We start from the raw sequence: 25,101 nt of genomic DNA, 5'->3' as shown, positions 1-25,101 counted from the left end.
CGGCTCCGGAGCCACATGCGGCTCTTTAGCCCCTCTCCAGTGGCTCCCTGTGGATTTTTAAAAATGGAAATGAATAACTGATTTTTGTTTACATTTTCATTTTTATTTATCATTATTGTAGGTCTATGGTACGACGGTACGACGGAGTATTAGGGCCACATTGAGGAAAAAATAAATAAATCTTTTTTTTGATTTTGAGAATGAAGTCGTAATATTACAAAAATAAAGTCATAGGTTTAAGAGAAAAACAGTTTTAGTATTATGAGAATAAAGTCATAATATTATAAAGTAGTAATTTTATGTGTTATTTTTTCTTTTTTTCTCGTTAAGTTATGACTTTATTCTCGTAATATTATGACTTTTTTTCTCGTTAAGTTATGACCTTATTCTCGTAATATTACGACTATTTCTTCACGGAATATTATGACTTTATTCCGGAAATCTCAGTTTTTTTCCTCAATGTGGCCCTAATACTCCATCATACAATTGCACTTTGGCCCTCACTGCATTAGACTTATATACTTTATACTTAGACTATGAACTGTGTTACCTTTATCACAATGATCAAATGTTTTGCGGCTCCAGACAGATTTTTTTTTTTTTTTTCCTAAAATGTCTCTTTTGATAGTGAAGGTTGCTGACCCCTGCTCTAGCTGATTAGTTTAGGAAATCACTGAACACAAACACACAAATGTGGACCCAGTAACAAAAGTACATTGTTGTTTTTTATCAGGTGCTGTTTAAAGGATACACCAGTGGAGTGTTTATCAGTTCAACAAACACATGCTGTATGCCATCAGTCAAATGAAATGATATCATCATATTACACATGAATGGTACAGTAGTAGCTGTACTGCACTGGCCAGTTTAGTCTGCTATGGTTTCCTCTACTGCTGCTCTGTAATGACAGCACTAGGGCTGGGTATTGTTTCAAAAATTACAATACCAGTACTAATACCAGACCTTTATAGTGATACTGATACCTATCTCTTTCTCCTACTTCATTCGATACCCATCAGGTGAATAGAAGCATTCAGTTGTATAAAATGCCCCCACCACCGCATGTATTTTTATCAGACGCCACAGGTGTGTAGTTTCCCCACACTTTCGAACGTTTTGGTGGCATCTCGGCACGCTGAACTGCCAACTCAAATACACCGGGCTCGACTTCACCACACCACAGACTGCACGGGTTGTAGCTGCTGCGGTAATGGGCCAATCACACGTCGCATTAAATCGCTGGCGGTGATTGGCTGCAAGCAAAACCATGCAAATAGTATTTTTTTTCTAGATCTGGGTACAAAAAAATAAACAAATGCAGTTATCAATTGACTGGAGAACTTTTGATATCCCTTGTTACTGGTTTATTTCGGTCGATACCTCATAGAGTACCGATACCAAGCCCTATAGCCTGCACTGTCCACGGCATAGTAACTGGAGCCAGCCAGGGTTCTCTGCAGCCCCCTGAGCTACACAATCTTTTTGATAGTGTGACAGTCGGTGAGATCTTCACCTTATAGTTGTGAGATGACAGCAAAGGCACAAAAGGTAAGTTGTACGGATGAAAGATGAGACTTGACAGGCCTCATATTTCAATAATTCTGAGTATAGTGAAACACCTGGGGCTGCAAAGCTGTGAAGTAACCATATCACAGGTCATACTGTGACTCCAGTGCATGTCGAAATAAAGTCTTGTCTTGATGTTGTATTTTGATTATTCAAAATGAGAGAGAGAGAGAGGGAGAGACACAGAGCATGTCTACTCACAGTCACAGTCAGCAAAGACAATGCAGGGGTTCTTCCCTCCCAGCTCCAGAGTCACTCTCTTCAGATTACTTTTGGCTGACGCTTCTTTGATCAGCTGGCCGACCTGCACGCATGACGGTATACAAAGTTATACCTTACTGCATCATGGGTAATACTGAAAACAAAACCTCCTTTATATATATATATATATATATATATATATATATATATATATATAAAGCATTATATATACGCAGTAACAGAATAAAAGAAAGTCTTCAGATGTGAGTGTTTTTCAACTCAAACTATTCATGCTAATCAAATCACTGAGGATATTTAAAGAGCAGGTCCATCTGCGTTCTTTTCCCTTTTTTCCAAATTCTCTCAAACACATTTTTGACGCTGTTGGTGAAAACTCACGAAACTTAGCGTACACATCAAACCTGTGAACATTGCAAGAATATACAGTGATTGTGTTATTAGCGGGCTCCATGGCGCCCCCTAATGCCTGGAAGGCCTTAGTTGGGACAAAGTTGCTCCGATATTCACGAAATTTGGTAATCACAATGCTCTCATCATTTCGAACACATTTTCCATTGGCTTTCATTAGCTCTGCCCAACCAGATGTCGGCCAATATGATAATATAATGTGCGTTTTTCTTGCATCTTTGCAAACTTTTTCAAACTCCTCTTAGACCAGGGGTCTGCAACCTGCGGCTCCGGAGCCACATTCGGCTCTTTAGCTCCTCTCCAGTGGCTCCCTGTGGATTTTTGAAAATGGAAATGAATAACTGTTTTGTGTTTACAGTTTCATTTTTCTTTATCATTGTTGTAGGTCTATGGTACGACGGTACGACGGAGTATTAGGGCCACATTGAGGAAAAAAAATAAATCTGAGATTTCAAGAATAAAGTCATAATATTACGAGAATAAACTCATAGGTTTAGGAGAAAAAAAGTCGTAATATTATGAGAATAAAGTCATAATATTATAAAGTAGTAATTTTATGTGTTATTTTCTTTTTTTCTTGTAAAGTTATGATTTTATTCTCGTAATATTATGACTTTTTTCACGTAAAGTTATGACTTTATTCTCGTAATATTGTGACTTTTTTCTCGTAAAGTTATGACTTTTTTCTCGTAATGTTACTACTTTATTCTCGTAATATTATGACTTTATTCTTGTAATGTTGCGACTTTTTCTCGTAAAGTTATGATTTTATTCTCGTAATTTATAGTAGTACATTTGGACTTTGCATTAGACTTATATACTATATACTTAGACTATAAACTGTGTGTAAGCTGTGTAATGTTTTTGCCTAAAATGGCTCTTTTGATAGTAAAGGTTGCTGACCCCTGTCTTAGAGGGTTTATCAGATCTGTTTCAAATTTGGTTTGAATAAACCTCCGGCTACTGTGATGCTACATTGTGAAGGAATAGTTGTTCGATCTTGAATCGAGTCGGCAGCATCTCAAGACCTTCATGATGTTAAATTGCGAAGCTTTTTAGTTTTTGTGGAATGGCGTTGCTGTGGAGAGGTGAGCAATTTGCGTGTTTCACCATGACACAGGAAGAGGTTGTAATTTGACTTTACATTGTCCGAACTGCTCCAAATTCCACATGCTGGATAAGAGTCCAGGCTTGAAGACATCGACTCGCCCATATTGAGTCATAGTCACCTACTGTCAACAGGTAGTCAGCCTTATGTGATAAAAATCATCCGATTTACATGAAATTCACATGGTGTGGTCTACACGTGATATAGAGCAACATGACGCATACTTAGTGTGTGTGTGTGTGTGTTCTCTAGTGCCACATAGCGGATACAGGAAGTGGTACAAAATTTGTCATTTGCAGCGTCATGCACTTCATGCAGGAAATACCATGTAACTAACAGCCACGTCAACCGTGCCAGTACCCCCGACGTGCACAAGGGGCGAGGGCCTGTTCATTGCTGCATCTTTAATTGTCTTCTATATTTTCCCTCACTATGACAACATCTGCATTGCTTTAGTTCTACAGCTAACCCAGTTGCCAGAAACAATGCTGGTACATTGTACATTTCTGCAAACCACGACATACGCTGAATGTCGATGTTTCCGAATTAAAAATTGTTTTCATAAATATGTTTCACATCAGCCTCATATCACACTTGCAGAAACGCACAATGCTACGCGGTTAACGTTGTTAAATGATTGGTTAGGTTTAGGCAACAAAACTACTTGGTTAAAGTTAGAAAACAGATCATGTCTTTTTTTGTTAAAATAATAACGTGCGTTTTCCTATGCAACAACTTACTATATATATATATATATAGATATATATATATATATATATATACTGGTGTGTGTGTATACTGGTGTGTGTATATATATATATATATACATATATATATACTCATTATTATATCACATAACTTTCAGTGACAGCTGCTCGATACACGACATCACTTGCTCTGACTGACTGCAAAAATGTAGACATTCAATGTATGCGTGATTTGCAGAAACGTTGGATGCCGACATTTTTTCCTGACGACTGGGCTGTCTACAATTGCCCAAATCTCCTCTACATTAGAACTGTAGAAGGAATCAAAGAAATGGTTAAAAGCAGCACTGCACCACTCAAATGGCAGCTGGATTCTATATCAAAATCAAAGTATATCAGAATGTCTTTTATTCATTTGTCAAAATAATGATAATGGAGCAGAAGTGCGTTGTCACACACTCACACACCTCTGTAGAGCCAGTGAAGGCCACTTTGTCGACGTCCATGTGGCTGGCAATGGCTGCTCCTGCTGTGGGACCAAACCCTGGAACAATGTTCACGACTCCTGGAGGGAACCCCGCCTGAAAAGAGCCCAGAGAGCATGTCAGTGCTGGGAGTCAACAGAAAAAGACTCCTCATATGGGATCAAAGACATTTGATCCATTTGCCTAGTTCAGGGTCGTTCAGTATTTCTTTTATCATCTTTCTATATGAGCATTACATGATATCTTGACAGTCTACATATTGTAAAATATTGATATTTCTAATTTCAGTATTTCTTTATAACAGCTAATGAAGACGTTTGTAGCTACCATTTAGGACAGGTACTTACGAGGTACTTTTTTCAAGGAATTTACTTCTGGTGTGTGTTATGTCAGCAACATATCCTCACACAACTAACCCTAACAACGAAAGTTATTTTGTCATTTTTCGTACGTTTTCCTATGAATGTCCAGCAACACAAGCGATCGGTGCACCTGCACGAGCCTCTGCAGTGCAGAATCTGTTTAGGCAACAAAACTACGAGGTTAGGTATAGGAAAAGATCATGGTTTGGGTTAAAAAAAGTACGCAAGTGGCATTACTGAACGTGTCAATTTCGAAGAATATCATTTAAAGGGACTGTTTGTAAGAATCAGAAATGTCTTGTTAACAGCGACACCTGTGGCCGTTAAGTCAACGAAAGTCAGCGTTCTGTTGCTCGCGCTTGTGCTTGCTCTACATAGACATGAACGAGCATCGCTCAAAACAGTGAGGAGACACACGTCAGCTAAAAGCACAATAGTAATGTTAGCTGACCAGACGAAGGTCTCTCCATGAATCAATGCTGATCCTAGTGTTGGCTTTTCCTGCCTCAGCCTCCAGACCGCGGCCGGAGGGAACAGGGGAGACGCCGGAGTTTTGGTCGGAGACGATAACGTTTCTCTCTGCGGAGCTCCGTCACCTCACAAGACACGGGAAACCTCTGTTGGTCTGGAGGAGCTACAGCAGTTATTTCTGCACAAACGTCCACTGTACATTCACTAGATATTCTCAGAGCTAAACTAACTCTTCTGCTGTGTGTTGTGTGCGCGCATGCACGAGAGGTGTAGCGAGCTGAGCGAGCGAGAAGGAGCGCGGTGTGTGAAGGGAAGCAGGCAGAGGAGCAGAGGAACAGAGTACAGCAGAGACTCGGTCCTGGAGACCAAAACTACGGTCTCCCCCCGCGTCCTCCGACTGCGGCCAACACTGTTTAACAGACGGGCTTCACTAGATACAACCAAGAGGTTTTGGTGCTTCACTGCAGTTTGTGTTGGAGTCTTGTCTGAACAGCGTAGCCACACGCGAGCCTGGGACAAGCCTTGGACACCAACCCGCAATGATTTATACGTGTAAGAAGTTACAAACAGTCCCTTTAAATAAATGTCTGTTAAGTCCCTATCTATCGCTAAATGAGGTAATACAATAGTGATTGAGCTTATGGCCCACTGATGAAAGTATTGCAATACTTACATGTATATATTTGCAGTATTATGAAATGGGTGTCTATAATGGCATTCCCAGAAAGTTATAGTTTTTCTCTATTGTTTACACATAAAAGTGGAACAATTCTGAAAAACGAGCACAAGCCGTGAGCAACAGGACGCTGACTTTCGTTGACTTAACGGCCACAGGTGTTGCTGTTAGCAAGCAATTTCTGATTCTTACAAATAGTCCCTTTAACGTATATTTTGAACAGATACAAACGTGTGATTCATTTGATTACCTATGGACAATCATGTGATTAATTGATTGGCAGCCCTAAATACAATATTTTCATCAGTGGGGCCAATGGCTCAATCACCATTGTGTTACCTCACCTTGGCTATAGATGGTGACTTATCCAAACATTTATGTCAATGATATATGATTGATGATTGCCACTTCAAGCACAGAAGTTACCTAACAAATAAGTCAGAGTTGACTTGTGGTTCACACGGGACAATGAACAGTGGGTGAAAGTCCTACTCTATGCAGATGATGAAGTCTATTCATCTCTCAGACCTAACATCAGACCTCTTTGATGAGCGATCCAACGTGGAGGGCCGTGAGGGGGGTTTGCTCTGCTGGCTTGATGACCACAGTGTTTCCACAGCTCAGGCCCGGCGCCAACTTCCACATGAACATCAGCAGAGAAAGTTCCACTAGCATAGAATAAAAGAACACGTTAGCTGACTGCTTTACATATATGCAAATCAGATTAAAGCACACTGTCACAAAGGACAGGCACAGTTAGACCACAATTCAAGTTTTACTGAATTCAAACCCCTTTATCCGGCTAGGATAAGAAGTTATTTCTGAAGTAATAGTATATGTCTAGACCATAATATGTTGCTTTTCACCATGTTATACATATTATACAGGTTCAACCCCGGTCTCACGGAAGGCGATAAATACCACAACATTACTCTGACATTCCTGCGGGTCATGAGTACACATTTTCCGCATGTATTTTCACGCCAAGCAACTAAACTATGGTAATGTCCACAGTAAGGTTCAGGCAACAAAAACCACTAACTTAGGTTCAGGCAACAAAAAGATAGGTCAAGTAAAAACGTCTGGTTTGGGCATATAATAAGAACGTAAAGTAAATACTAAAATACGTACGGAAACAACGTAACACAACTCCAGAAAACACATCACAAACGTCACTAAAAAACACATGACAATCAGTAACAAACATCACAACGCAAACTTACAAAACGAAACACCGGTCAACAACAGTCTCGAACACAGTCCCCTGGTTAAAGCCCAGTGTTTGTTGGACCCATCGCCTCCGTAAGTGTTTTTTCTCACTTTGTATTCTACATCACAAACTCTTTTATAAGTGGGTGCGTTACATTGCAGTCAGTACAGGATACATGACGTACAAATGACACCACAGAAATCATGAAAGGTGTACTGATTGCACGCTAAACACCTTGCGCGTTATCGTGGCAGTCATACGCCTTTTCGTGCAAAAGGGCTGACAGGTTACATCTGCTATAGGGTTAAATGGGGGTTAAAATGAGCGTTTGGGTCAATTCAATTCAATTTCAATTCAATTTATTTTTATATAGCGTCAATCATAACAGAAGTTATCTCGAGACGCTTGACAACTTTATTCCTCGGTGGCAGAGCAAACTTTTTTCAAATTGTGTGAGATGCCTGTTGACCAAATAGTCATTATTTTGGGTCTCTCTTTCATTCACTCGCCCAGACACCTGATGCAGCATGTGACCTAGATTTCGATCAAGGGAACCTCAATGTGGCAATGAGTTTGGGCTTTTTCACAAGCCAGCTTCTCTAACTTTTAGGTCACCACTGCCCCTTTATTTGAAAGAGATAAGCTCATAGCTGGAAGTAGAAAACAATTCAGAACAAAACTAAAATATACTACATAGACATTGAATATATACATACTTGAACTTATCATACCAAGTCAAACTTTTAAAACTAGATTTGAACACAGGGCGGCTCTTCAAGAGAGGAACTCGAGATCAGATAACGAAGATGGAAGCACCTTAAGTTTGGAGCTAGAACAGTGACAGTAAACGTTGGCATCAGAAATAAAATTTATATAATATAAAATAAAAACATGAAATGAAAAAAGAAACATTGGCATTGAAACACTCTTATTGGGAAAAGTTGTATTGGCACTGAAAAAGTTTCCACTGAAAACGCCCACTTCATGCAGCAATTAGCCAGAGACGTGACATAATGCAGCTTTCCTTTTACTCATTCTTCACACAAATACTTCTGTTACATTTTGTATGTATGTCCACGTGAGGAGAGACTGTTTCAAAGTGTGTGCTATTATCCCCATTTGAACAATTGCTGCATGTCACTTCTCTCTATGACTGTGTGCTTTTTGTCCAGCCTTCAAATGTGACTTTAAATATGGTCAAACAACATGTTATATAAACTAGTTTGTTTCAACATACTCAGGCCCTGAGGATTGATGTGGCGCCTGCAGTGGTGCCAGCATTGTGCCGGACTGTGGTGATGAAGAAGGAGCTGAGCCTGAAGGCCAATTTATCAGTCAGGTCCAACCCTCACCTTGGGTCATGAGCTTTGGGTAGTGAAAAAATTAGATCATGGATACCAGTGGCCGAAATGGTCTTTGCAGCCTGGCTGGGCTCATGCTTAGGGACAGGGTGAGAAGTTTGGACATCTGGAAGGAGCTCGGAGTAGAACCCCTGCTCCCTCACATTAATTCGACCATCTCATAAGGACAGCTCCTGGACAGCGTCGTTTAGAGGTTTTCTGGACATGTCTATCTGGGAGGAGACCCTGGGGAACACCCAGAACACACTGAAGGGATTACATGTCCAATCTGGCATGGAAACATCTTGGGAAGGATGTCTATAGGTCACCTTGCTAAGCCAGCCCTGTCTCCTAAAAATTACGCTCCCATACAATGAAACTGCCGTGTGAATGACATTTCGAGGGAAACGTATTTTGTTGCGAATTACGTTTGTTTTTGACGTGGCACAAATACATTTCTAATGATAGTCTGCGTAGGGAGGAAGTCGGGCTGGTGGATGGGTCAAACAAACACAGGACCGCTGTTCATGTCCTGTGTGAAAACAAGTCAACGTTGACTCATTTGAATGTACACCCAGGGCTTAAATGACGTAACAAACGTAGTCATTTGAACACAAACCATAATGTTTTATACTAAACCTAACCAAGTAATTTTGTTGCGTTTTTCTTTTGTTTTATTTCAATTTACAATATATATATATAAATCCCTTGTAATTGAGAATGCAGTTTAGTTGTACTGGGAACGTAATTTTGTAGGAGACAGGGTTGGTCACCGATACCTGGACATGGATGAGCAGTGAGAAGTGTTCATATTACCATAAATCAATAGCTATACTGTGAACCTGGCTCTTGAGGGCCCTTGGAGGTATTGGACCTTTGGGCAGTGCCGTAGCTTTATTAAATACCTAAACAAAGCAAAAAGCAAGTGTCAATTTGGGCTACTATTTCAGTCTAATTGTAAAACAGCCAAATCATACTGTGTATTTTGTGAACAGAAAGGATAGAAGAGTCTAGAATATTTTCTTTTTAAATGATACATTTATTAAAGGTCCCATATTGTAAAAAGTGAGATTTTCATGTCTTTTATATCATGAAGCAGGTATAAATACTGTGAAAGTATCAAAACGCTCAATCCACAGAGAAATACACACAGCCCGTATTCAGAAACTGTGCTTTGAAACAAGCCGTCAGGATTTTTGTCAATTTGTGATGTCACAAATCTACAATATTTAGACCATTTCACAGTTTTAAACGTAAGCATTCTAAATGTGTCCCAGTTTATTTCCTGCTGCAGTGTATGTGAACGACATCAGCTGACAGGAAGTAAACATGGACCCAAGCTGTTACCTAGCAACGCAATTCCGTTGAAATGCACCAAAACAGATCATTTTAGACAGACAGTAAATACAGGTATATTCAGGCAGACTATATGAGAAACATAAAGTTGTTTTTTTTAACATTACAGCATGTAAACATGTTCTAGTAGAAACACAAATACAAGTATGAACCTGAAAATGAGCACGATATGGGACCTTTAAAGTATTTGATGTAAGCAGTATCTTATTTCTGTCTCTCCCTTGTGATTATCACAACAATATTCTCCAATGGAAATAATAAAAACAACAACACGAGAGGCACAAACTGGGGCTAATAATCCAAGCAACACGCACATCATCATCATCATCAGTATTTGGGTTTTCCCAGAAAAAATCCACTTTATCACTTGGATGATGGTCTGGAGGGACATACAGGATAATAAAAGGAGCTCTAATCTTTAGGACTGGAGATCAGTCAAAGTAAACAAATTCAGAAAAGATGTCCATTATTTTCCAGTTGCTCATTTCCATGTTGGAAAACCAATGGACAAATAATTGGGCACTCAAACCCAAATTAGACAGCAATACATGTGAGTGCTGCATGTTTATTGTTTAGGCATTGTTAACTTTTACACTTTGGAAACACTCGGAGCCATTAAGGGATCTCAAGTGGGGAGAAAGGTTCCCTGTTTTCCTCTGACAATGACTCATGCTGTGTGCGCGCCAGCAGTACTTTCGGTAATTACACAACGTCCTTCAGTATAAATTTCACTTTTATGATATAATCTCCCATGTCAAACAACAGGCGTTTTGTTCCTTTGTTGCCAAAGCAACATTAGAGGTTATAGGCTTATGCTCAAAGATAAAAAACGGAATGGCTGTATTCTGTCATGATGTCGAAATTACACTCATGCGTCTGTCTGGATCTATCACAAAGTGCAACACAATACCATTGCCCCACCCTAAATCTGATGAAGTTATAATCAAAAGAAAAAAATACATATATTCCAATGTGTGAAAGTAAATCCAAGCAGCACAGGATTGGAGCTGTGTGTTCTTGTAAGAATAGCCCTAAAGGGATTAGCAGAGAGAAGGTCTTGTTTAGGGAGAGCAAAGATTAAGATAAGGTTTCTGGTACACTTACCAGGGTTTCGTTTCATCCTCACAGCCAGACCGGGCTTTTAAATTGAGTGCAGTTGTCTTACTAGAACTACACATTTTATGATCAGTGCTTTTCTGGAAAGTTAAGTTCAGTCTTTAGTGGTTCCAATTAAGCCTCAATACAGTTCCAAGAAAGCCAGAGATATTAGCAGTGTAAATGATAGAGCCATTCACTGGCCTGCTGCATTAAAGGTCCCATATCGTGCTCATTTTCAGGTTCATACTTGTATTTTGTGTTTCTACTAGAACATGTTTACATGCTGTAATGTTAAAAAAAACTTTATTTTCCTCATACTGTGTGAATATGCCTGTGTTTCCCCTCTGTCTTAAACGCTCTGTTTTAGCGCATTTCGACGGAGTTGCGATGAAATTGCAACAGAATTGCATTGCAAGGCAACAGCTTGGGTCCATGTGTACTTCCTGTCAGCTGATGACATTCACATACACTGCAACCAGGAATAAATGGGGACACATTTAGAATGTTCAAGTTTAAATCTGTGTAAAGGGTCTAAATATTGTATATTTGTGACATCACAAATGGACAGAAATCCTGACAGCTTGTATCAAATGCAGATTTCTGAATACGGGCTGAGCGTTTCGATACTTTCACAGTATTTATATAGGACTTAAGCCTGCTTTATAATATAAAAACATGAAAATCTCACTTTTTTATAATATGGGACCTTTAAAGGAACACTGTGACATTTTAGGAAATACTTTTGTACAAATGTGGATAAGCGGTTACAGATATTGGATGGATAGATATGGTGCAGTCAGTCTTGCTGCTAATTTGCCCCAGTAGCCAACTTTGGTACTGCAAGACAAAAATCCCCTGCGACCCAAAAAACAGCATTTTCCATACAGGCGTGTGTAAAAATGTTGTAAGGTCACCTCAAATTGCAAACAATTCAGATTTAAAGTTTGTAAAAGTTCCAAAGGCTTCTGTGTCCGTCACGTGATGCCATTGGGCCCAAAACTACAAAAATAAATAAACGTCTGTAACTCAGCGGGTTCAACAAACTCAGGGTTTTCACCCAGGAGACCGCCGTTAGTGTCCTGTGTGAAACCAGGTAAACGTTGACTTATTTAAGTTACGCAAGTATGTTACAGAAAGTATTTGATTTACATCATGTACGTAACGTAGGCTATATAACTGAAGTTACTTTCAGCTAAGTGAGGTACCCAATGTGTTAAAAAGTGATGCCAAGGTGTCCTAACCAAGCATCCGTATGTGACGAGTTTGGAATGAAAATAGATTGAATGAATCCAAACCATACTCGCCTTGAGACCTTAAAAAACAGGTAGGATTTCAAAAAAGAGGGAGGTCTGGGGGTCCTCCCCCAGAAAAATGTGAGTTTCAGAGACTTAGTTTCCTGCATTCTGGTGACTTCAAAATAGTGAAAATAACAAAATAATACGTTCACTGCGACAGCATTTTTATGTTAGATTTTTGATTTTACCTTTAACTCCCAGTAAAGAAAACTGAATAATTGGCCTCTCTGGTGTGAACTTGGCGTGTTAATCTCGAGCATAAACTAATATTCGTCTATTTTTATTTATTTTTGCTCCTGCTTGAGTATTTCTCTCTCCATCTCTCACTCACTGAAGGTCCTTTCAGACACAACGCGAGAACGGCGCCGCTGCGCTCTGAAACCCGTTATTTCCAACGGCTTGGGCCATGCCACGCCACGCCACGCCACGCCACGCCATACCGGCTTTTCGCTGCATGGAGCAAAGCCCAACTTTGGGTGCTGCACGCTGTGGCGAGCCCATCTTAAACATGAGCTCAAACTACGCTCTGTCACAACAAGCATAGACTGCTCTCTTCCGCAGGGAAACGACAGTTGGTGTAGCTCTATTGTCGTCCGGGTGGAAACAGTAGGAAATACGAGAGAATTGTGACCCCGGGAGGACACCGGGAGAGAGCAATGAAAAACGGGAGTCTCCCGGGAAAATCGGGAGGGTTGGCAAGTATGATCCAAACATGGCAGCCCAAACATCCCAGGGGAAAAGTTTTCTCCCATTTCAGCTGCAGCTTTTTGAACCTAATGGTCATAATCAGGAATTTTCTTCCTACTTCTATAGCTGTTTCATTTGGAATGGATGTACAGAGCAAAACGGCTTTCTGGGTCCCAGTGTGTCATGTGACCCAGACTGTGCTCCTGGGGGGCTCTGTACTGATCCACAGAGATGAAACTGATATACATGTTTTCTGACTCTGGAGAGAACAGCAAAGCTGCATCATGTTTTTTTTCCCAAACTGTGAGAGCATACCTTTAACTTAGTTAAAACACATGTATTATGATGATGATTATCCATATGTAGATGTACAGTAAGCCAGAGCAGAGCAGAGCAGAGCCTTAAACCACAGAGCATAGGCCTGTCAGAAGTTGGCATCACTAAAGTGTGCTGAACTCAAGTTATAAATGAGATATTGTGCAATGTTCTGATATTTAAAATGCTTATTAAGAACAGATTGTATTACAGCAGAATGGTCAGACATCCTGTACCTTTTACTCCACACACACGCACACGCACACACACACACACACACACACACACACACACACACACAAACACACACACTGTAACAGTACATAAACAACAATGATGTTGTTTTATTTTATTTACAGTGTGACTGTGTATGTGTGTGTTTGATTTTCACACCAAGCCAAAGTAATGTGAATGGTAATAAGAATTCCTATTATACATTATTGCTTATAAATTCAAACCAGATTCCCTGTGCACTTACCGGAATGATGGCTCCACATACGCCAACAGGCTCATGTTTGGTTAAACACACAAAGCTGTCATCTGGGGAAAAAAAGAAAAGAAAAAGTACAATCAGTTTGATCCACTGTACTCTATGTGGAGCTTATTATTTAGACACTGACAATATAATTTTTTTAAATTTATCCAATGGTAAGAGAAGCGAGCTTGACACCGGAAGGTCGCTGGTTCAATCCCCCGGACCGGCAGGATAAATCTGGATGGGGAAAGTGAAAAGCAGCGCTTGCCCCTCCTTCATTACCACAACTGAGGTGCCATTGAGCAAGGCACTTAACCCAAAAAGACGTTCCAGTGGAGCTGCTCAGTGGCCAGCAAATCAGACTGTGGTTGTACTGGGATGCTCCCAGGTGTGAATGTGAACAAAAAACAAAATCAAAGTTGTATTTTTCGATAATATTGTAATAGTGGTACGAGTTAGTTTTTTTGTCCAGTGCTTTAAGAGCTGGTTTAAAGGCTAAAACCTGGTCTAGCATACTGCTAAATACAAAATCGCTTTAACCGTCACACACTGCATACTACTGAGGAACGCAGGATGCAGTATGTACTGTAATTTGCATACTGCGTTCGTCAGTAGTATGTAGTAGGCGGTTTCGAATACAGCCACACAATTTCATTTGGAGGGCTTGTTGGTTCTTTAAAGGACCGGTGTATAACAATTAGGGGGATCTATTGTCAAAAATGGATTATAATATTAAAAAGTATGTTTTCTTTGGTGTATAATCACTTGAAAATAAGACTTGTGTTTTCGTTACCTTAGAATGAGCCGTTTATGTCTACATCGGCCACCGTACATGCACACAGGAGAAGTTTAATTTGGTTGCAATCTGCAACATCACGGCTAGAAAATACAATGCAATATCTCTGTTGTATTGTTAAGTTGTTTTTACATGAATCCTTTTAGAATGTCCAACCAGTACTAACAATGAGATCAACACTCCTTTACGTGACACAAGTTGTACAGTACATGGACGTGTCAGAGGCTCTGCAGATAACTGGTCAAACCTGGCCTCCCAGTCTGCACCCTGACCTTCTCCAGTTTCCCATGTGACTGATCACAGACTGGGAGAGACTCCCCTGCAGCAGGACTCATCTCCAGCTGCCTTTATCTTTGAGTCACTGGGTGAGTCGATGTTCAGTCACAGCTTACTGAAGGTAACATTCACTCAAGTCAGTTGGGAACATCCTTATACACAACGTGTCGGTGGAAGCTACTGTCAGAGTGTAACACAAGACTCAGACAGACAGCCCCAGGCCTACTGTAGCTCTGCTAGGCTAACACTCCTCATTCCAAACTGACACTTCATGTTCTACATACAAAATCAGAGGCAGGAATATCCCTCTGTACTGACAGAGTTATATCAAAAATCACTTTCAAAATGAGCAGATCAGATAGATTTTAGTGAGTTGAGTTTTATGTAGTCGACCTGACCTAATGTGGAGTCCCACAGTGGAGCGTCTTGGGCCCTCTAACATTTTTGTTATCATATATTTATATTTCAGATGTGAATAACTTGACTTTGTATAAGAATGAGAACATAAATATAAAGGTCATCACAAGTATATTTAGGTCAGATTTGTCTTTCAAAAAACATTTTTACTTGGATCCAAACTTAGGATAAACAGCTGTAACTAGTGTGGTTAGGCTGTCAATCAATTCAAATATTGAATGTCCATGATTAATCGCAATTAATTGCAAATTAATCGCACATTTTTTATCTCTTCAAAATGTACCTTAAAAGTCCCATATTATAAAAAATTATGATTTTCATGTAATAATAAAGCAGGCTTAAGTCCTTTATAAATACTGTGAAAGGATCGAAACAGTCAATCCACAAGGAAATACACACAGCCCGTATTCAGATACTCTGCATTTGAAACAAGCTGTCAGGATTTCTGTCCATTTGTGATGTCACAAATATACAATATTAAGACCCTTTACACAGATTTAAATGTAAAAATTCTACATGTGTCCCAGTTTATTCCTGGTTACAGTATATGTGAATGTCATCAGCTGACAGGAAGTACACATGGACCCAAGCTGTTGCATAGCAACGCAATTCTGTTGCAATTTCGTCGCAATTTCGTCGCAATACTGTCAAAATGCACTAAAACGGAGCATTTCAGACAGAGGGTAAATACAGGCATATTCAGGCAGACAGTATGAAGAAAATAAAAGTTTTTTTGAACAATGCAGAATGTAAATATGTTCTAGTAGAAAATAAAATACAAGTATGAACCTGAAAATGAGCATGATATGGGACCTTTAAAGGGAGATTTGTCAAGTATTTAAAACTCTTATCAACATGGGAGTGGACAAATATGCTGCTTTATGCAAATGTATGTATATATTTATTATTGTAAATCAATTAACAACACAAAACAATGACAGATATTGTCCAGAAACCCTCACAGGTATTGCATTTAGCATAAAAAATATGCTCAAGTCATACCATGGCAAACTGCAGCCCAACAGGCAACAACAGCTGTCAGTGTGTCAGTGTGCTGACTTGACTATGACTTGCCCCAAACTGCATTTGATTATCATAAAGTGGGCATGTCTGTAAAGGGGAGACTCGTGGGTACCCATAGAACCCATTTACATTCACATATCTGGAGGTCAGAGGTCAAGGGACCCCTTTGAAAATGCCAGGTTTTCCTTTCCAAAATTTAGCGTAAGCTTGGAGTGTTATTTAACCTCATACGCGGATTCCTTGGGTGTTCTAGTTTCATATGATGCCAGTATCTTCACTCTAGCTTTAAAACTGAACCCACTGCAACCTAAAAATTGCGCTAATGCGTTAAAGAAATTTGGCGTTAAAACTAATTTGCCTTAACACGTTATTATCGTGTTAACTTTGACAGCCCTAGCAAATACTTTTGGTTTCTTTCTGTCTCTGTCTAAATCTGTCTGCTGAATGAGTTATTATTAATCACATAGCTGGCTGGAAATGCATTGTTACATTTAACTGCATTTGTAGGCTCTTATTTTGGACTTCTTATCGTCATCCCATCTTTATTTCTGCTGTTGTAGTAGGTATGCCAAGGTTTCCAGTGAGTTGTCTATCCCTGACTTATCCAAAAAAACTGTTACTTTGGCTTCATCTGCATCCAATGGAACTAGCAGTCAATGCAGCAGCTCTACTAATAAAGCATTTCACAGTGTTTATGTAGCTAGCTACAACTGTGCTATTTTCATATCAAACTACAACTCAATTATGCGTCTCATCTTGATGACTGGTAGTGAAACTGCTCCAGTGTAAAGGTGGGGATTACTCGCTGAGTGGCTGCCGGCTCGATGAGGCATTGAACCAACACTGATTGTTAATCCTCACAGCCTGTTGCACCTCACTGATTACTATCTCAGCCTCTTCCTCTTCCTTTTGTCCTGCCGTGCCACCGCTCTATTGGGATCTAATCAGGAGGAAAAGGCAAAGCGTGTTTTGTCTATCTGCTGTCCTGCAGAGGCAGAGGAGATGCAAAGTAGAATCTGACAAGAGGGGGGAAGTATTAAGAGGCTGGATGAGATACCACCCAGGTCTGAGGACAATCCTGAACCGGGCCCAGTCAATTGCACTGTAATTAACTTGTTTCCCAGCGGTGCGCTGGTCATGGAGCTATATTAATAAAAGGTCCCATATCGTGCTCATTATTAGGTCCATACTTGTATTTTGTGTTTCTATTAGAACATGTTTACATGCTGTAATGTTCAAAAAACACTTTATTTTCCTCATACTGTCTGCCTGACTATACCTGTATTCACCCTCTGTCTGAAACGCTCCGTTTTAGTGCATTTCAACGGAATTGCAACGGAATTGCAACGGAACTGCGTTGCTAGGCAACAGTTTGGGTCCATGTTTACTTCCTGTTAGCTGTTGTTATTTGCATACACTTCAACAGGAAATAAACTGGGACACATTTAGAGTGTTTACATTTAAAACAGTGTAATGGTCTAAATATGGTATATTTGTGACATCACAAATGGACAGAAATCCTAACGGCTGGTTTCAAACGTACAATTTCTGATTACGGGCTGTGTGTATTTCTCAATATATTGAGCGTTTTGATAGTTTAACAGTATTTATATAGCACTTAAACCTGCTTTATAATGTAAAAAACCTAAAAATTTCACTTTTTACAATATGTCCCCTTTAATAAATCTAAATAAATCTATTCATTGAACTCTGAGTGCTGCTGGAATGTAGGTGACCTACGCAGCAGTACTGTGCCCGAACGCATCCTGTGTAGACACACATACATATTTATACAGTATATACACAGTAGGCTATACAGAATATATTCTTTGGGTTTATTTGTGTTACTGTGTGGTTGTCTCTGCTGTCTGTTGTTTTTAACAATGGCTGCATGTAAAGGTTTTCCTCACAGGATGTTTCACATCTTTGTTGTCTTTTGTTGAATTCTTGAGAGTTAGAATAAGATGAGACACACACTCACCTACAGGTAGACTCTTGCCATGGATCTTGTCGGCCCAGCCCGCATAGTAACGAAGGGTTTTGATACTGCCGTCCAGGTCAATGAAGAAGGACTGCAGGAAGGGCTTCCCCGTGTCCAGAGTCTCCAGGGTCTAAAGAACGAGGAAAACTAGCATCACGTCAAGCACATAGCATTCAAATCTTGGCAAAATCAGAACTGCTCTAAAGCAACTGTAAATGATGCAAGGCTGCCTAATTATATAGCTTCGACTTAACTATTGCTGCTATGGTTAGTCAAACTTATTTGGAAGACAAAATGAAGGCGAACGGTAAAATTATCACCCAAACTGTCTGTTGTACACTTCCATCACACTTCCTGCTTCCCTTTGGACCTCCTGTACTGTACTTACTGTAGTTTTCCTGTGTAATGAGGGATGATTAGCAACGTTTCACTCGATCTCTGTTTGACCTCCAAATGAAGTGATTTAGAGAATCTGGATACACCTTGTGTCAAACCTGTCTGATCATTGATGTGATGTGTGACAGACCTCACAGCCCAGTCGCATAGCAACTCGTGAAATAGTCACAAAATTGAATGTATTGATTTGTGTACACTTTTCAGAATTGATTTCGTGCTGACCATCACAAATTCAATTCTTATGATTATCCACATAATCGTGAACCGGGAAGTATAGTGAGCAGTAAATGCCACGTAGGGAGGAGGCTGTTGTAGATGGGTGAGTCAAAAAACACCAGACTTTTGCCCAGGAGACAGCTGCTTGTGTCCCGTGTGAAACCATAAGTCAAAGTTGTTTTATTTGTCATGTAACTTCTGTAGTTACGGCACATCATGAGTTATTTTAACCCAAACCACAATCTTTTCCTAAAGCTAACTAAATCGTTTTTGTTTTGTAACTTCTGTACTTAAGTTACGGCACTTCCGGTGTTATTTTAACCCCAACTGTGATCTTTTCCTATAACTAACTAAGTAATTGTATTTTAAAAGACTGAAGTGGGAATTGACACGTGTGTGACGTGTTGCTGAACATTTGTTTGAAAACGCACAAAAAATACGTTGTTGAAAGTCGTGCTGAGCGTCATGAAAAAGAGATCAAATTTGTGATCTTTAAATATATAAAGGTTGTAATATTATGAGAATAAAGTCATAACTTTACGAGAAACAAAGTCGTAATATTTAGAGAATAAAGTCATAACTTTATGAGAAAAAAAAGAAAATAACCCGTAAAATTATTTAATTTATAATACTTTGACTTTATTCTCGGAATATTACGACTTTTTTTCTCGTAAACTTCTGAATTAATTCTCGGAATATTACGACTTTTTTTCTCGTAAACTTCAGACTTAATTCTCGGAATATTACGACTTTTTTTCTCGTAAACTTCTGAATTAATTCTCGGAATATTACGACTTTTTTTCTCGTAAACATCAGACTTAATTCTCGGAATATTACGACTTTTTTTCTCGTAAACTTCTGAATTAATTCTCGGAATATTACGACTTTTTTTCTCGTAAACATCAGACTTAATTCTCGGAATATTACGACTTTTTTTCTCGTAAACTTCTGACTTTATTCTCGAAATCTCAGATTTTTTTTTTTTTCTCAATGTGGCCCCAATACTCCGTTGTACCGTTATACCATAGACCTACAACAATGATAAATAAAAAGGAAAATGTAAACAAAAAACAGTTATTCATTTCCATTTTTCAAAATCCACAGGGAGCCACTGGAGAGGAGCTAAAGAGACACATGTGGCTCCAGAGCTGCAGGTTGCTGACCCCTGGACTAGTAGCTCCATGCGAAGTGTACTGCTCAGAGTGTTCAGCCATGTTAAGTAAGATTCCAAACCGTAGGGAGTAAAAATGCTCAGTTCAAAGGGATCTGTGTACTGTGTAGGGAAGAATGGCTCTTCACTTCACTGCAGTTGACAAGCAAGATTACCCATCAGTCATTGCGCCTTGCTGGAGCGCTGGCATAGGGCTATACTAGCCAAACCAATTTTGAAGTTACAGCTCTGTATAACTTCAATATTACAACAAACGTTACTGTTTGTGGTCAGTGCTAATGTTAGCTGTTGTAGTTAGAAACTAACCAACAGTTGAGTACAGCACTGCAGCTGGCGTTGTGCTCTGGAGACATCACTGTTACAACTATAATTCAGGGAGGCAGGAGACCACCAAATTTATTCATTTTCAATATAAAGTCAATATAATACTTCAGTATTTTAAAATTTCCAAAGTAGCGGGAACAGGTATCTGAGGTGTTTAAATGACCAGGGTAACGCACAGAGGAAGTGATGTCTGCATAGACGGGTTTCCTGTATACAAACATTACTGGGTGTGTGCGCATTCAGGGAACAAAAATGCTTTGGCAGCCGTTGTAATCAATGTAGATATTACATTTTTTTTTGTACATTCCTGTTAACTATACTAGACCACTGCGGGGTTCTGACCACCAGATACCATTATCACATGACGTATTAGTATGAGATTTTTCATTATGAAATGGACATTAGATCAGACATAAGTGTGATTTGGGGAACCAGAGTCTGTTTGGTCCGAGTTAAGTTACGTGAGTCCCTCTTGATGGCCGCCGCCGCCGCCGCCGCCGCCGCCAGACACTTTTTCCTCAGCGATTCCTCAACAGGTATACGTTAATATAAAACTGGATCTTGGATTTTGGTCTTGTTATTAGTCCAACCAGTCACTCAGCAGCTCTTTGTATGTTGGCCAGGTGAACATTAACATTAGACCCCTGAAGGCTCTCTATTCAATAGCGTGTTGCTGGTTAATAGCTAACGTTAGCGGTTAGCCCTCAGTCGGAAACAAAACGGTAAAAGTCAATACAGTATTGCTGATATGTCCGATTCAAAATGAAACGAACGTTAGCGGCCCCGGTAGACTACGGTCTAAGTTTTAAGTTAAGTTTTAAGGCATAGTCGCTTAATATATATAAATATTTCCTTAGAGTGTTTGTCGATCACCCTGCTGTTGGTCAGTTCATTCTTATCCATCTGTGGAGCATGACAGACATGCCGTGCTTTTTGCCCCCCAGTTGGGCGCGCATCTCTTCTGTGATGACGTTGCATAGAAACCCATCTATTGGTGACGTTGCAGGGTGTTCCGAATGGAGGAATTTTGACGAAGGAAGTTCCCTTAACCTATATTCCCTGAGCAGGGATTAGGGAGTACTGTGTTTATGTAGAGTGTGGAATGGAACGCAGCTTGGGTTTCACATGGGACACGAACAGCGGTCTCCTGGGTCAAAGTCCTGTGTTTGTTTGGTGGACTTTCTCGCTTGTTATACTCGTTATTATCACCGCATAACTTTCAATAATGGCCGCTCGATATACTGCGTCACTTGCTGTGCAACAAAAAAAAGAAGTCAACATTCAATATATCTGTGGTTTGCAGAAACATACAATGCCAACATTTGGGCTGCAAAAGCACTGAGTTGTATGAGGCTGAATGGATGGGATGAATGTGATGTCAACCACCGTGGTCCACTGCAATGTACAGGGACTTGATAATTCATAACTATAAGCCACGCATGTAAATTAAGAAATAATTAATAAAATAAAATAATGAATAGATTATGATGAATGCATAATAATTAATGATTATGTTTGAATGTGTCAGACATGATTTACATGATATTGTGTACTAACTTCTATACCATGCTTACTGGACTTTTATTTCATTGTAAAAAGAAAAATCAGAAGAAGTGAGGCTCTGCAGCCCTAGCAGATACTGAAGCCACTGCTCTACTTTACTGTACCTTTAAATGGTCCGAATCTGGTCTTTATTTCCCCCAAACATAGCTGGGAATTTAGCGTAATTAGCCATACCCTGCACACTACCACTCCAGAGCATGTTTGCAATTAGCAGTCACATGCAATCTGGTATTATTACTTCACTCACATCTGTAAGGGTTCATTTACAGATCTAAGTCTTAATGCAAGCTGGCAGCTAAACAGAGTGAATAGGCACAGCAACGGGGATTTCATTCCAAATATTATCTGAAAGAGAGGGAAAGTAACATCCAGCAATCATTACAAAGAGACAAAGGAGACTGGGGTGGGGTCACAGTGTCATGATGTCATGCAATAATATAGGCCAATCCCTGATATGAATAAGTCAACATCATGACAGCACATGGGACATTTTTCAGCTGCAGGAAAATCCCGTAAATTTGTTTCTTATGAAGCTGCACTTTTATAATTGACATCTATTGTTATGAATAATATCTGAACCAACAGGAGAAAAAGGAACACGTTGTCGTTCAGATGAAACATATAGCATGTTGTGTACTACAAAGACTGCTCATTAAGGGAATATGTGTTTTTCACATCTGACACTGAGTTTATGTAAAAAGATTCAGCAAAGAGGAAATCTGTTTGTAAGAAGAAATAATGAGCAGTGGTGGAGAGTAACTTTACTAAGGTGGCTACAGTTCCGATGTTGTCGTACTTTGAGTATTTCCATTTTATGGTAATCTGTATTTCTACTTCAGTACATTTCAAAGGAAAGTATTTTACTTTTTATCTAACAGCTAGTTACTTGACAAAAAATCTATAATAACTATAAAATATGATGCATTGTTATACAATAAAATAAACTACCCAATACCTACAACCTTCTCCACCTAGAGCAGATACAACAATACTACAATTACAATAATTACAAGTTAATGCATCAGTAATAATAATCAAATGATATAAATAGGATATACTTTTGACTTTTAAGTACATTTTGCTAACTCCTGTACTTTTACTGAAGTGACATTTTGAATGATTTATGAGTGCTATTGTTACATGTTAATAATGAAGAGTGGTATTGTTACATGTTAAATATTGTCTTATATATAAATTGCCTTATATATTATATAATTTTATAATTTTTCTATCACTGGAAACCAGTGACCGGGCACTCTGTTGTCATTCTGACCAGTTCATAATATCTCATCATGTATCACACACTAGTGCTACTTTTTTTTTTTAATTTTTGGAATTAATTACTATTTAGTTTGAAGTAAATCTGACGATTCCATCGTTGCCCCATAATTAAGATTGTTTTAATCAAGTTATTTGTCTTCTAGATAATTGAACTGAACTACAAAATGACCCACTTAGGAATGCATCTTTAAAAATCCCAAAATAAAATGAATCTGCAAATTCTTGAAGCGTATACGTCACTCATATTTTCAAGGAAAAAACTAGTTTAAATTTGACAGTAAAATGTGTGAGCTGTTTACGAACAGTACGAACAATTCAGAAAAGTCACGTTGCCTCTAAACAGCAGCTGTCCTCAGAACACATGACCTCTCTATATGTCCTACAGTAGAGAGGGAACATAGAGAAGGTAAGTGGTAATGAGCGGCTATATGTCCTACAGTAGAGTGTTGGAGCATAGAGAAAGGTAACAGTGAGTGAGCGCACCGCCAGCAGCAGCCGGTCTCTCTCCAGCAGGTCGGCCAGTCTGTTCAGCAGTCTGCCGCGGCTGGACGCATCCATCCTCCGCCACACAGAGCCTCTCTGCTTGGCCGCCTTGGCTGCCTCCACCGCCTTGTCCACATCTTCCTACACAGAAAAAAACGAAGCTCAGTAAAGCGAGACAATGTGAGGAGGACACACAGGACACACTCCCGGAGCTAGAAAACAACTCTACTGCAAACTAAGGTTACAATCTGCCAGGCGGGCTGCGCCCACAGACCGAAGAACCACGACCAGTTTCTAATGCGTAATATTAGCTAAAGTAGTAGTAATAATAATAATAATATTATTTTTGAATATTTCGGTTTTCAACCGCACGTTATACCTCCAGTTATCAAAATGTCTCTCAGCCTGCGGTAAAAAGTTTTATACCAAATTTTGCAAAAGTTTCTCATCTATTTGGTCATTTATTTATGTCATGCTGGACTTCAGAGACATTCTTCTGATAAACACAAAACATTAAAATCACAGGTTAAATTATGGCAAAAAAAAAGTTTTTTCCTATTGATTTAGGACCAAAGCAGATAAACAATGTTTATTCAAGGTCTTAATTATTCAGTAGTATTAGGCCTTATAAGTTTAAATGCATTATATAATAATAATAATAATAATAATAATAATAATGTAAAATTATGCCTTCTTACTTTGTCTGCTTCTTCCACCTCACAGATTGTGACACCTGTTGCTGGGTTGATAGTTGGAAATGTCCTTCCACTGCTGGATGTGTGCCATTCATTGTCAATAAAAATCTGTGGAAAGTGGATAGTTGTTTGTAATATGGCTTTGGTTTGTGCCTCAACTGACACCTGTTTTAAACTATCATCACAGTTAATAACACAATGAGAGTAAATGCTTCCAACCCCAGCCTACCTACAGCAGTTGAACTGCATGGGTTTCTATATGTAGAGCTCCTTACCTTGGTGTGTCTGACCTCCCGGACCTCCACAGGCTGAGGAAAAGGCAAAGCTGGGATCCCTTCAGCCACTCCGTTCTCTGTTGTCCCGTTCTGTGCCATTCTGGGTCAGCAGTAACCTATACAGTCCAGGGCCAGTCAGTCAGTCTGCTCTGTCTACTCAACACTGTCGGCCCATCCACTGGCTTTTTATAAGAGTGTGGAGTTCCTCCCTCCAACTCCGCCCCTCAGCTCAGATCAAGGGCCCTTCTCTGAGGGGGATTCTTGTTCTTACACAACCTTGGAAATGTCCTGCAACATGTATCCTACTGATTCCTAATGCTGTGTGAATAGGGGTGGATGGTGGTCATGTGATACACTTACCTGCTGTTGTACCTTCATGCTTGGGCTGTGAGAGGCAGCCACCATGTCCCGTCATGACCACGG

General features: G+C 39.6%; 1 protein-coding gene across 1 annotated transcript in view; it reads right to left on the bottom strand.

Moving 5' to 3' along the window:
- aldh1a3 (aldehyde dehydrogenase 1 family, member A3) overlaps positions 1-24,834 on the bottom strand; it is a 34,031-nt gene extending 9,197 nt beyond the window's left edge. Inside the window, 9 exon segments of the mRNA XM_037754843.1 lie at positions 1,768-1,870; positions 4,479-4,592; positions 6,546-6,664; positions 6,667-6,673; positions 13,785-13,846; positions 18,275-18,404; positions 23,709-23,849; positions 24,407-24,511; positions 24,679-24,834. Coding sequence (XP_037610771.1) covers positions 1,768-1,870; positions 4,479-4,592; positions 6,546-6,664; positions 6,667-6,673; positions 13,785-13,846; positions 18,275-18,404; positions 23,709-23,849; positions 24,407-24,511; positions 24,679-24,777 — 880 coding nt within the window. The 5' untranslated portion in view covers positions 24,778-24,834.
- Positions 24,835-25,101: the final 267 nt, after the last annotated feature.

The sequence above is a fragment of the Sebastes umbrosus genome, chromosome 2 (genome assembly GCF_015220745.1).
Source record: "Sebastes umbrosus isolate fSebUmb1 chromosome 2, fSebUmb1.pri, whole genome shotgun sequence".
NCBI classification, from domain to species: domain Eukaryota; kingdom Metazoa; phylum Chordata; class Actinopteri; order Perciformes; family Sebastidae; genus Sebastes; species Sebastes umbrosus.
Note: the sequence above shows the minus strand (reverse complement) of the source record. Positions and strands in the feature narration are given on the sequence as shown.